This window comes from Rattus norvegicus, chromosome 8 (assembly GCF_021556685.1).
Source record: "Rattus norvegicus strain SHRSP/BbbUtx chromosome 8, alternate assembly SHRSP_T2T, whole genome shotgun sequence".
Lineage (NCBI taxonomy): Eukaryota > Metazoa > Chordata > Mammalia > Rodentia > Muridae > Rattus > Rattus norvegicus.
In genome coordinates, this window is record NC_141541.1 from 46337565 (window position 1) to 46349953 (window position 12389).

General features: G+C 35.6%; 1 protein-coding gene across 2 annotated transcripts; it reads left to right on the forward strand.

Moving 5' to 3' along the window:
• Positions 1–8895: 8895 nt before the first annotated feature.
• Positions 8896–10202, forward strand: Or8b46d (olfactory receptor family 8 subfamily B member 46D). Of its 2 annotated transcripts, XM_087563241.1 has the most exons (2): positions 8896–8903; positions 9269–10202. In XM_087563241.1, exons 1-2 carry the CDS (start codon positions 8896–8898, stop codon positions 10200–10202), a joined length of 942 nt encoding a protein of 313 aa, XP_087419367.1. The 2 variants fall into 2 exon arrangements, with proteins under 2 accessions (XP_087419367.1, NP_001000808.1); NM_001000808.1 differs by lacking the exon at positions 8896–8903 and having other exon boundaries at positions 9270–10202.
• The last annotated feature ends 2187 nt before the right edge of the window (positions 10203–12389 follow it).

A 12389-nucleotide genomic window follows, 5' to 3' on the forward strand; every position in this document is an offset into this window, starting at 1 on the left:
TAAAAATATGTTTATTACTGTAGTTAGGTTAATGAGAATTACTGTGGATTTAAACAAAAGCACCTCCTATTATTTAAAACATTTGATCATTGGTAGGATATTAGGATATTTTTGTTCTTCCAGATGTTTTTGGTATCGATAGTCTTTAATTTCATACTGTTGGCAAAAATCTTCTTTCATCATTTTAACTAAGCATAACAATAAGTCATTAAACCTATTTTTTGTCATTATAGGATATATCCTAAAAGTATCCCATGATCTACCAATGTTTATATAAATTAATGGTACATTGTACATGTTTCCTGTGGCAAGATGACTGACTCTCATTAGTTTATATAATCAAGTGTGAATCAGACTGTCTTTTACCCTTTATTGAGCAATAGTGTTTACATTGGAAACTCCTGACTTTCATGATTTAGATGTTTTTATTAACTAGCTAGTAAATACAACTCATAATTATGCATTTGACTTTCTTATGTCAGTCAGTTGTGTTATATTTAACCAGATTGTAATATATATATATATTATTGTTACATATATTATTGTAATATGTATATTACTATAGATATGTATTATGTTGTACATGTATTAATATGTATTGTATTAATTGTAATATATATATGGTTTTAGGGATTATGCTTTCTATCCACTTTTCATAAAGCTTTGGTGGAAATGCTTATGTTTGAATGGTATAGTTTAACAGACAATTGGAAAATTCTTGAAATTTGGATGCATTTTTATTCTGCAATGAGAAGGAGGACAACACCAGGAGTTAAAATAATGATTTGTAGTTGAAAGTGAATTGATGACTTTCTAGGCCAATTCCAGAATATGATATTGCGTATTGTGCTGTAGTGATTGTGAGTGTGTCTTTAACTAAAGTCTTTGGTACATCTGATTCCCTAGGTATCGAATGTGGTAGTTATATACTGTTTTTATGTATTGAGCATATCTTCCTAGCAGTTCCCATATCCACATTTCCTACTGCAGTGCAGATGTGTTACTTACATCACAACTTTGGTATTGCTTATTACTCATTTTTCTTCATTATTTCCAGTGTGAGTTAGATGAGATGGTACATAATTGTTGTTTGGATTTCTATTTTGATGGATACAGGGGTTGAAGGGTGTGTGTGTGTGTGTGTGTGTGTGTGTGTGTGTGTGTGTGTGTATTTTAGCTGCTTGCACTTATTTTTTTAAAAATATTCAGTTCTTATTCCCATTTATTGATCAAACTTCATCTTGTTAATTAATATGCTAAGTTAATATATTTGAATTTGTTTTCCTTTCCAGTTATGGATGAAGGATGATTGAAGGATGACTTGGCATGCACATCTCTAATTATTTTTTCATGTTCTCTTACTGTGGAGAAAAAGTTTCAATGGAATCCTATTTCTCATTTTTGCTGTCATTACCTAGTCATTAACGATCTATGTAAAAGGGGGCCCATGAATTTGAAAAGAAGCAGGGAGCAGTATTTCTAATGGTTTATAAAGAAGTTAAGTTGTCACTAATCTTATTATATCATAATCTCCAAAGGTTTTGGCTTGGGTTAAATAAACATTAATAAACAGAACAGCAACAATGCAAAACCATTGATTAAAAATTAAGCATTTTATATACATATATATGCATGTGTTTATGTAATATGCTTAAACTTTTTAATATGTATAAATATATAAAATATTATATATAACACCTATAAAGTGTATCTGGTAAGATTTGATTTAATCATAAAAAATAAAGAAATTTATTTTTAAAATATCTATTCAGAAATCCATTTATTTTGTATCTGTCTTGAAGGTTTTCCTTTATTTTTGCCAATTATCTTCAAATTTTTAATTGTTTCATAAAGATCTATCCTAAGTTTCACGTTATATTTTGTACAGAATGAGAAATATGCACTTCCCTTCATTTACATGTAGATATCCACTTCAGTGTGTCTTTTGATATAACTATTGTGTTTTGTGTTTTCTGAAATTGAAGACAACCCTAGATTGTCTCAACCTAGGTAACCTAGAGAAACTTGAACTTGTGATCCTTTAATCTCCACCTCCCAAGGGAGGTGGTTAAAAAATATGCCATCTTATCTAACTCCAGCAATATAGACTTTGTCTTGGTCTCACATAGTTTTCTGAGGATTTTGTCTTGAATTAAATATTATAGCTCTGAGATTTTATTTGCATGTCCTATATCCTATTCCACTGATCCATTTGTCCCTGTGCTAGTACTGCATTGTCTCAGAAACTATGCTTCTACAGCCAATAAAGATATTAGATATCAATATATAAATTACACAAAGTGAGGCAAACCTGAAAATGGAAAACTAGGAAAGAGGAAATCTCAGATGTAAGTATCACCAACCAAGTACAATAGATAGAAGAGAAAATCTCAGGTGTAGAAGATACCATAGCAGAGATCGACATAATGGTCAAAGAAAATTTAAAACAACAATAACAATAGCAAAAACTCAAAACCCAAATTATCCAGGAAATTCAGGACACAATGAAAAGAACTAATTTAAGAATATTTGGAATAGAGGAGAAGGATCTGAAAATGTCTTCAACAAAATCATAGAAGAAAAATTCCCCAACTTAAAGAAAGAGATGGTCAAAAAGTTACAAGAATCCTAGAGAACACAATACAAATGGAAACAGAAAAGAAAATTCACTCATCTCATAATAATCAAAACACTAAATGCACAGAACAATGAAAGAATATTAAAAGCTGCAAGGGAAAGGCCCAAGTAACATACAAAGGTAGATCTACTAGAATCACACCAGACTTCTCAAGAGAGACATGAAAGCCAGAAGAGCCTGGTCTGAAGTCATGCATAATCTAAGTGAACACACATGTCAGTCCAGGATACTATACCCAGCAAAACCCTCAATCAATATAGATGGAGAAATCAAAATATTCTTGGACAAAACCAAATTCAAACAGTATCTTTCTTCCAATCCAGCTCTACAGAGGATCCTAGAAGGAAAATTTCACCATAGTGAAGGTACTTATACCAAAGAGAAGACAATATTTTAAGCATCTCACAGCATAGTGAAAAGGGGGAGAAACACAAGCACAAAAAGCTACCTGCAAAAACAAATGTAACAGGAACTAAATGTCATCTGCTTTTAATATTTCTCAATATTAATAGACTCAACTCATCTACAAGGAGACATAAGCTAAAAGACTCGATACACAAACAAGATCCAGTATTTTGCTGTATACAAGAAACATACATCAATATAAAAGACAAACTCTTTCTCAAGTAAGAAGGTATTCCAAGCAAATTGTCTTAATCACAAGCCTGATTTGCCATCCTAATATCCAAAAAATAGACTTTCATCCAAAAGTTATTAAGCGTGATAAGGAAAGACAATTCATATTTATCAGAGGGAAAATCCACAAAGAGAAAGTCTCAATTCTGAACATATATGCCAAAAAGACAAGAGTATCCACATTCATAAAAAACAACAATAACAACAAAACAAAACAAAACAAAAAAACTTTACTAAAGCTCAAAACACACATTGAACCAACACAATAATAGTGGGAGACTTCAACACTCCACTCTCACCAGTAGCCAACATCAAACTTAATGGAGAGAAACTTGAAGTAATCACATTAAAATAAGGGATGAGACAAGGCTGCCCACTCTCTCACCCTACTTATTCAATATAGTTCTCGAAGTTCTAGCCAGAGCAACCGAACAACAAAAGGTGGTCAAAGAAATACAAATTAGAAAGGAAGAAGTCAAAATGTCACTATTTGCAGATGATAAGATAGTATACTTAAGTGGCAACAAAAATTCCACCAGAGAATTTCTAAACCTGAGAAACAACCTCAGCAAAGCGGCTGGATATAAAATTAACTCACATAAATCTGTAGCATTCCTCTACTCAAAGGATAAACAGGCTGAGGAAGAAATTATGGAAATGACACCCTTCACAATAGTCACAAATAATATAAAATAACTTGTTGCAACTCTAACCAGGCAAGCAAAAGATCTGTATGGCAAGAACTTCAAGTATCTGAAGACAGAAATCGAAGAAGATCTCAGAAGATGAGAAGACTCCCATGCTCAGGGATTAGCAGGATTAATTTAATAAAAATGGACATTCTGCCGAAAGCAATCTACAGATTCAATGCAATTCTCATCAAAATTCCAACTCAATTCTTCATAGAGTTAGAAAGAGCAATTTGCAAATTCATTTGTATTTAAAAAAAAGCAAGACAGTAAACTATTCTCAAGATATAGGGGAATGTCAGGACAGGGAGGCAGGAAGGTGTGGGTGGTTGGGAAGGAGAAACACCTTCTTAGAAGAAGGGGCAGGAGAAACAGGATGTGTGTTTATGAACAGGAAAATCAGAAAGGGAATAACTTTTGAAATATAAGTATAAATATAAAAATATCCACTAAAAAAGAAAAAGAAAGAATAAAAGAACTTCTGGTGGAATTACTATCTGTAACCTCAAGTTGTATTACAGAACAATAGTGATAAAAACTGTATGATATTGGTGCAGAGAGATAGGCAGGTAGTTCAATGGAATAGAATTGAAGACCCAGAAATGAATACACACACCTATAGTCCCTTGATCTTTAAAAAAAGGAACTAAAACCATCCAGTGGGAAAAAAAGAAAGCATTTTCAAAAGTGGTGCTGGTTCAATTGGAAGTCACCATGTAGAAGAATGCAAATTGATCCATCTGTATTGCCTTGTACAAAGCTCAAGTCCAAGTGGATCAAGGAACTCCACATAAAACGAGATATACTAAAACTAATAGAAGAGTAACTGAGATGGAGCCTCAAACACATGGGCCAAGGGGAATATTTCCTGCACAGAATACCAATGGCTTATGCTCTAAGATCAAGAATCAAAAAATGGGACCTCATAAAATTGCAAAGTTTCTGTAAGAAAAAAGACACTGTCATTGAGATAAAATGGCAACCAAGAGATTGCCAATCCTACATCCACTAGGGGGCTAATATACACTACATGCAAAGAAGTCAAGGAGTTAGACCCCAGAGAATCATAAAATACTATTTAAAAAATGTAAGACAGAGCTAAACAAAGAATTGTCAACTGAGGAATATGGAATGGCACTGAAGCACCTAAAGAAATGTCCAAGATCCTTAGTCAGCAGGGAAATGCAAATCAAAACAGTCCTGAGATTCTACCCCACAGTGGTCAGAATGGCTGAGATAAAATATTCAGGTGACAGCAGATGCTGGTGAGGATGTGGAGAAAGAGGAACACGTCTCCATTGTTGGTGAGATTGCAAGTTGGTACAACCACTGTGGAAATGAGTATGATGGTTCCTCAGAAAATTGGACATAGTACTCTTTGATTACCCAGCTGTATCACTCTGGCATATACCCAAAAGATGCTCCAACATGTAACAAGGACTTTCTGCTCCACTATGTTCATAGCAGCCTTATTTATAATAGCCAGTAGCTGGAAGGAACCTAGATGCCCTTCAAAAGAGGAACAGATACAGAAAATGTGGCACATCTACACAATGGGATACTATTCACCTATTTAAAAAATGACTGTGAAATTCTTAGACAAATGGATGGAACTAGCAAATATCATCCTGAGTAAGGTAACCCAATCACAAAGGAACACACGTGATATGCACTCATTGATAGGTGGAAATTAGCACATAAGCTCGGGATATCCAAGATACAATTCATGGACCACATGAAGCTCAAGAAGAAGGAAAAGCAAAGTGTGGATACTTCATTCCTTCTTAAAAGGGGGAACATAAACTAACGGGAGGAAATAAGGACAGAAAGTGTAGAGCAGAGACTTAAGGAAAGGCCATATAGAGACTGCCACACATATGGATCCATCCCACATGCAGTCACCAAACCCCAGCACTTTGGGGATGGCAAGAGGTGCATGCTAACAGGAGCTTGATATAGCTGTCTCCTGAGAAGCTCAGCCAGAGCCTGGCAATTACCAGTGGAGATGCTTGCAGCCAACCATTGGACTGAGAATGGTGTCCTCAATGAAGGAATTACAGAAAGATTGAAGTACCTGATGGGGTTTGCAACCCCATTGGAAGAACAATATCATCCAACCATACACCCCAGAGGTGCCGGGGACTGACCTACCAACCAAAGGGTTCACATGGATTGACCCAGGGCTCTATCTGTATATCTAGCAGAAGATGGCCTTGTAGGGCATCAATGGGAGAAGAGGCCCTTGGTCTTGGGATGGCTTGATGCAGCTGTGTAGGCCAGGACAGAGAGGCAGGGGTGAGTTGGTGGGTGGGTTTGGGAGTACTCTCATGGAGGCAGGGGTCAGGGATGGGATAGGGGGTTTCTGGAGGGAACCTGGAAGGGAGATAACATTTGAAATGTAGATGAAGAAAATATCCAATAAAAAAGCAAAGGAAAAAAAAAACTCGAGAAGCTAACTATCAGAAAACCATACCGTAACCCAATCAAAAAATGAGGTATTGAACTAATCCAAGAAATCACAACAGAGGAATCTCAAATGTCTGAGAAGCACCTAAAGAAATGTTCAACGTCCTTAGTGATTTCCAGAGTGGTTGTACCAGTTTGCAATCCCTCCAGCAATGTAGAAATGTTCCTTTTTCTCCACATCCTTGCCAACATACATTATCATCTGAGGTTTTGATATTAGCCACCAATTTGGAGGTGCCTCAGAAAATTGGAAATAGATCTACTTGAAGATCCAGCATATAGAACTCTTGAGAATATATACAGATGGTACTGCTCTAAACTGCAGAGGCGTGAGTTAAACTATGTTTATAGCAGCCTTATTTGTGATAGCCAGAATCAGGAAACAAACCAGATGTCACATCACAGAAAAATGAATAAAATAATGTGGTTTATTCGCACAACGGAATACTACTCAGCTATTAAGAATGAGAACATCCTGACTTTTGCCTGCAAATGGATGGAACTAGAAAATATCCACAGTGAGGTAACCCAGACCCTAAAGACATGCACAGTAGTACTCACTAATGCATGGAAATTAGCTGAAAAAAGTACACAATGTGCAAGATACAGTCCACAGAACTCAAAAAGATCAACAAGCTAAAGGGCCCAAGTTAGGATCCTGAATTCTCACTTGAGAGGGAGTAAAAAGCAACCACAAGGGCAAGAGAGGGAGGGACCAGGAAGGGAAAAGGGACAGAGCAAGTGGACAAAGGAACACAATTTGGTATTGGATGGGGGAAAAACTGAAGACCTTAGGGCTACCAGAAAGAGCGGCAACAGGTAACCTAATAAAATAGGTTGGTAGTATGCTCCAGAATGTACCAGAGTCCTGGGAGTTCACGACTCAAAGAGAGAGACACTAGACAAAATGCCCTATGGTGGGGAGAGGGAAATTTTAGAGCCCACCTCCAGCAGAAAGAAAGGGCATCAAGGGAGGGATGAGGTTGTTATCCCAGAGTCAAACTCTGACCCATAATTCTTCCTGTCTGTAAGAACTGCATGAATGGAAATGGAGGGGAACCTGAGGAAAAGAGGGTCCAATGACAGGCCCAAAGTGGGATCCAGTTCAAGGCAAGGCTCCAAGTAACACCTGCCAGTATTACTCAAGCTATGGAACACTCACGAAAAGGGACCTATCATGTCTGTCCTTCAAAAGACTCAAAAAACAAAAAAACAAAACAACAACAACAACAACAAAAAAAAAAAAACAAATCAAAACCCTGAAAGAGTCAAATGCAGCTCTTATCTAACCAATGAAAAGAAGCAAGCTGCTGACCCCAGTAGTTGAATGAGGAAAAAGCAGGAAGAAGCTGAGGAGGAGGGCAATGCTGTAGGAGGACCAGCAGTCTCAATTATAGTGGACCCCTGAGATCTCTTGGGCACTGGAACACCAACTAGGAAGCTTATATGGAGCCAACCTCATAGAGAAGAAGACTGCCAGGTTCAGTGATAGAACCCTCAACAAACTGGAGGACACATGGAGTTTAGAGGTCTGGTGGTTTGGGCTGGGTGAGGACATCATTGTAGAGACTGGGGGCAGCGAGGAATTATAGGATGTGGAACAGTCAGTGGGTGGGCCAGGAGGGGAATAAAATCTGGATTGTAAAAAAAAAAAAAAGAAAGAAAAAAAACAGAAAAACTAAAAAAGTAAAGCAAATACAAGCAGGAAAAAACAGATTCTTAAACAGAGCCAAAATGAACCACAACGAAAGATTTCCCTTATGAGATGAGGTCAGTGGGAGTTCAATATTGGGATAAAAACAAATGATATACCAATCCCTAAAGAGAAGGTCATACATTGGTCCCTAAGAACATAAACATAGATCATGGTGCAGCGTGTGAAAGAAGGTACCTCATTTCTGTTTATAATTGGAATCTGTGCTTTAGAAAGAGTCTGAGGAAGCTTTTACTGTGGATTCACAGGTAAGTGCAGTGACATACAGAAGAAACTACATAAATTTTTCAGGTATCTCCTCTAGTTGAAGAGTGACGATGAGAAAAGCTGTTCATTTTTTATCTAGCTCTTCAGAGGATTAAGGAATCACACTGTATGTTCTGATTAGCATTTCAAAAACAATTTTAAGAAATATGAGAAATTATGTTTGTGCTTCAGATTTTTGAACTCCAAGAAACATAGTCTTGTGGACTGATAGCATCCTATGAGATAGCAGGGAGAGGTTAAAAAAATCCCTGTTTTCTTACCCATGATGAGTTTATAAAGAAATTACCACTATTTGTTTTGAGATTGACATAATTACATTGTTTCTCCTTCCTCTTCCTACTTTCAAACACTCTAATATAAAACCCTATGCTTTCATTATGTTTATGGCCTCCTTTACACTAATATGCATACCATAAATACATACAAATACAGATACATATGAAAAACCTTCTCCCTCTGTTATTTGTATGTATGTTTTAAAGTCTATGTTAATGTGTAAGTTTTATGTAAGACCTATCTTGTGACATCCGTGAAATCTGATATAAATGATGTAAGATTTACAACTTGTATTCATTATGAATTCATCATTGTTAAATATTGTTAACATGAGGAAAACTGGGTCCCCATAACTGAATGATATTTATAATTGAATCGATTTAGCCTTGATTAACATTTCTTGACTTAGTCTCTGATGTACTCCAGAAAGCAGGAGAGTGATGTATAGGCCTTCCCAGCATATATATATATATATATATATATATATATATATATATATATATATGAAAACATCAGTTGTATTCTCTGTCACACTTTACTTTCACTTTTCCCTTTTTATCTCCACAGATTCTACTACAGAAGAATGGTCCTGAAAAATGGCTCTTTGGTAACAGAATTCATTCTCTTGGGATTAACAGATAACCCTGACCTCCAAATACCCCTGTTCTTAGTTTTCCTAGTTATGTATATGATCACTGCCTTTGGGAACTTGACCTTGATCCTTCTAACTGTGCTGAACTCTCACCTTCACACCCCTATGTACTTTTTCCTCTTTAACTTGTCTTTCATAGACTTCTGCTATTCTTCTGTTTTTATACCCAAAATGCTGATGAACTTTGTTCTAAAGGAGAACATTATTGGTTTTGCAGGCTGTATGACTCAACTCTACTTCTTCTGTTTTTTTATCATCTCTGAATGCTATGTCCTGACAGCAATGGCCTATGATCGCTATGTCGCTATTTGTAATCCACTCATGTATAGTGTTGCCATGTCCCCTAAAGTCTGTTCTTATCTTATGCTTGGTTCATATTTGATGGGATTTTTTGATGGCATGATCCATACTGGCTGTATCCTGAGACTGACCTTCTGTGATGGGAACATCATCAACCACTACTTCTGTGATCTTGTGCCTTTGATGCAGCTCTCCTGCACAAGCACCTATGTAAACGAGGTAGAGATTTTCATTGTAGGGGGGAAAGATATCGCTGTACCCAGTATTATCATCTTTATTTCTTATGGCTTCATCCTCTATAGTATCCTCCAAATAAAATCAAATGTTGGCAGATCTAAAGCCTTCAACACCTGCAGCTCCCATATAATTGCTGTTTCCCTGTTTTTTGGGTCATGTGCATTTATGTACCTAAAGCCCTCCTCAGCTGGATCTTTGAATGAGGGGAAAGTGTCTTCTGTCTTCTATACCATTGTGGTCCCCATGATGAACCCTTTAATCTACAGCTTGAGAAACAAAGATGTTAAGCTTGCTCTGAGAAATACTTTGAGCAGGAAAAAGGTTTAGTACTAATCTTATTATCTTCATGACAATTTTGACATATGTAAGATTTTCTTGGGGTAATCCCTTCTTCACTCCCTTAAGTTTTCATCACAGTGTGGTAATTTATGTGTTTATCTTCATATTTTTGGCATAAGTTGTTTTTATTTCCACACTATTGTCATATGTACTTTCAGTATCTAAATGTTTAAAACTAGTCATTATTAATTAAAGGCTTTGTAAAATTGTTGTTCTAGAGTTTTTTTTGAAAATATAGTCTTCCGGTGATTAAATAAGATAAAAATGTTTAGTCAATATCATATTTGACAATGGTGTTTAAATCTTTCTCATTGAAATTACTTTGTTCTGATTTAGTAGTTTCTTTATTGGTTAAAAATGCAACTCAAAACCACCTTTAGTCACATTAGTCATATTAATATTGGAAGGATATGAAGGATATGTCATACACACATACATATATATATATATATAAATAATGTCACACGCACACACACATACACACACACACACAAACATATATGCAAGATTGTAGAGTTTAATGATATTAGAGACCTTAGTGTAAAAGTGCTCATTAAATAAAAAGTCCAAAATAATCTATTAGTCTTGAATTTAAGCCTAGCACTTTTTAGTATGGACACAATCTACTGCATTTTAAAAAGATCATCTGACTAAGATAATATTGGGATAACAAGTCCCTTTTGGAATTTGCCTGTGAATTCTTCCTCAATATAATTCTAATTCAAACATCATTTCTTTGTATTCTTTTCTTGATCATATTCCTTTTTGGATAGAAAACAAGATGACATCTTTCTTTTTGAGTAGCAGGATGCATATTTTGCCAGTGCAGCAGGAAATGATTGACCGAATTTTGGTATTTCATTTTAAAAATATTGCAATGCTTTCAAATGTTTTACTGCTCTGCTGCCACTCCTTTATGCTCTGGTTTCTATTTGAATGACTGATTGATAGCTTCTCCTTGCTTCTTTTCAGTGTCTTGATTTTCTTGCTAAGATTTTTCTCTATGCTTTTCTGTTATCTTTGAAATGTGTTCCTGAGTTGTCTGGGTCCTAAATTGATTTCTACGTTTGACTCCTAGGTGTATTTGAGTCCTTTATGTGGTCATTGATGCCTTTGTAAAGTATGTCTTGGAATCTTTTTTATATCTATGCATTTCTCTATTCTAGATAATTCATAATATATATCTGAATACTATATCGTTTTTTTCTGATTGCATATATATATGTACATATATATATATATATATTTGTGAGATTCATCCAAACTTTAGAATGAGTCTGTGCTTTATTACTTCTTATAGCTAAACATATTCTGAAGAAGGGATATAGACCATTTTGTTTATGTACTCAGTAGTCAATATATACCTGTTAAGTTTATACAAAACAAACCAAATATTTAATTTTGATTTTGTTTGTTTGAGAGTTGTTTGGAGGATATTTAACTTTATTTTTTTGATATGACATTCTTTATTTTATTGAAAGTGTTTTAGAAGTTTTTGTCTCTGATTGAGAATGAACGTGAAGCTAAAATGAAAAGAGGTGGGAGGATCTGGAAAGAGTTGGGGGACGTCGAAAAATTAGGAAAATAGTGTGTTTGAAAAAATTTAATAAAAGTTTAAAATCAGTAGGTAGTTACTTAAGAATAATGTTCTAAAAATACACTTATATATTAGAATCAAGTTTATTGTATAGACATATATTTTCAATTCCACTCACTACTGTTTAGGGAAAAATAAAAAACAACAGGACCAGTTCTCAGGCACATACCCTGGAGGTTGAGCTCTCACTAGTTCCAGCTCCTTCAGGCCCTTGGAACTAGAGCTAACTTATCTCAGCGGCTCCAGGCTTCCCACATGTGCTCTCTGACTTAGGCAGCAATCTCTCTACCCATCTAGTTCACAGGGTGGGTTGTTACCATGTCAGGCATATGCATTCCAGTTCCATGGTGGGCCCAGTGCATCCTGCTGTAATACATTCTCTTGAATTCAAGTCACCTCATGAAAGAACACAGCATACAATATCCTCTCATCCAACTGATAAGATATAATTTGCCTCTCTCCATAACACAAAATCATCCCTTAAAAATAGTTATAACAAACTGTAACTATGCTTAGAGAAGAATCTTAAAATCTGCAGTCATATTCTCTTAGCTCCACCCTCCTCACTCTTGGTCTCT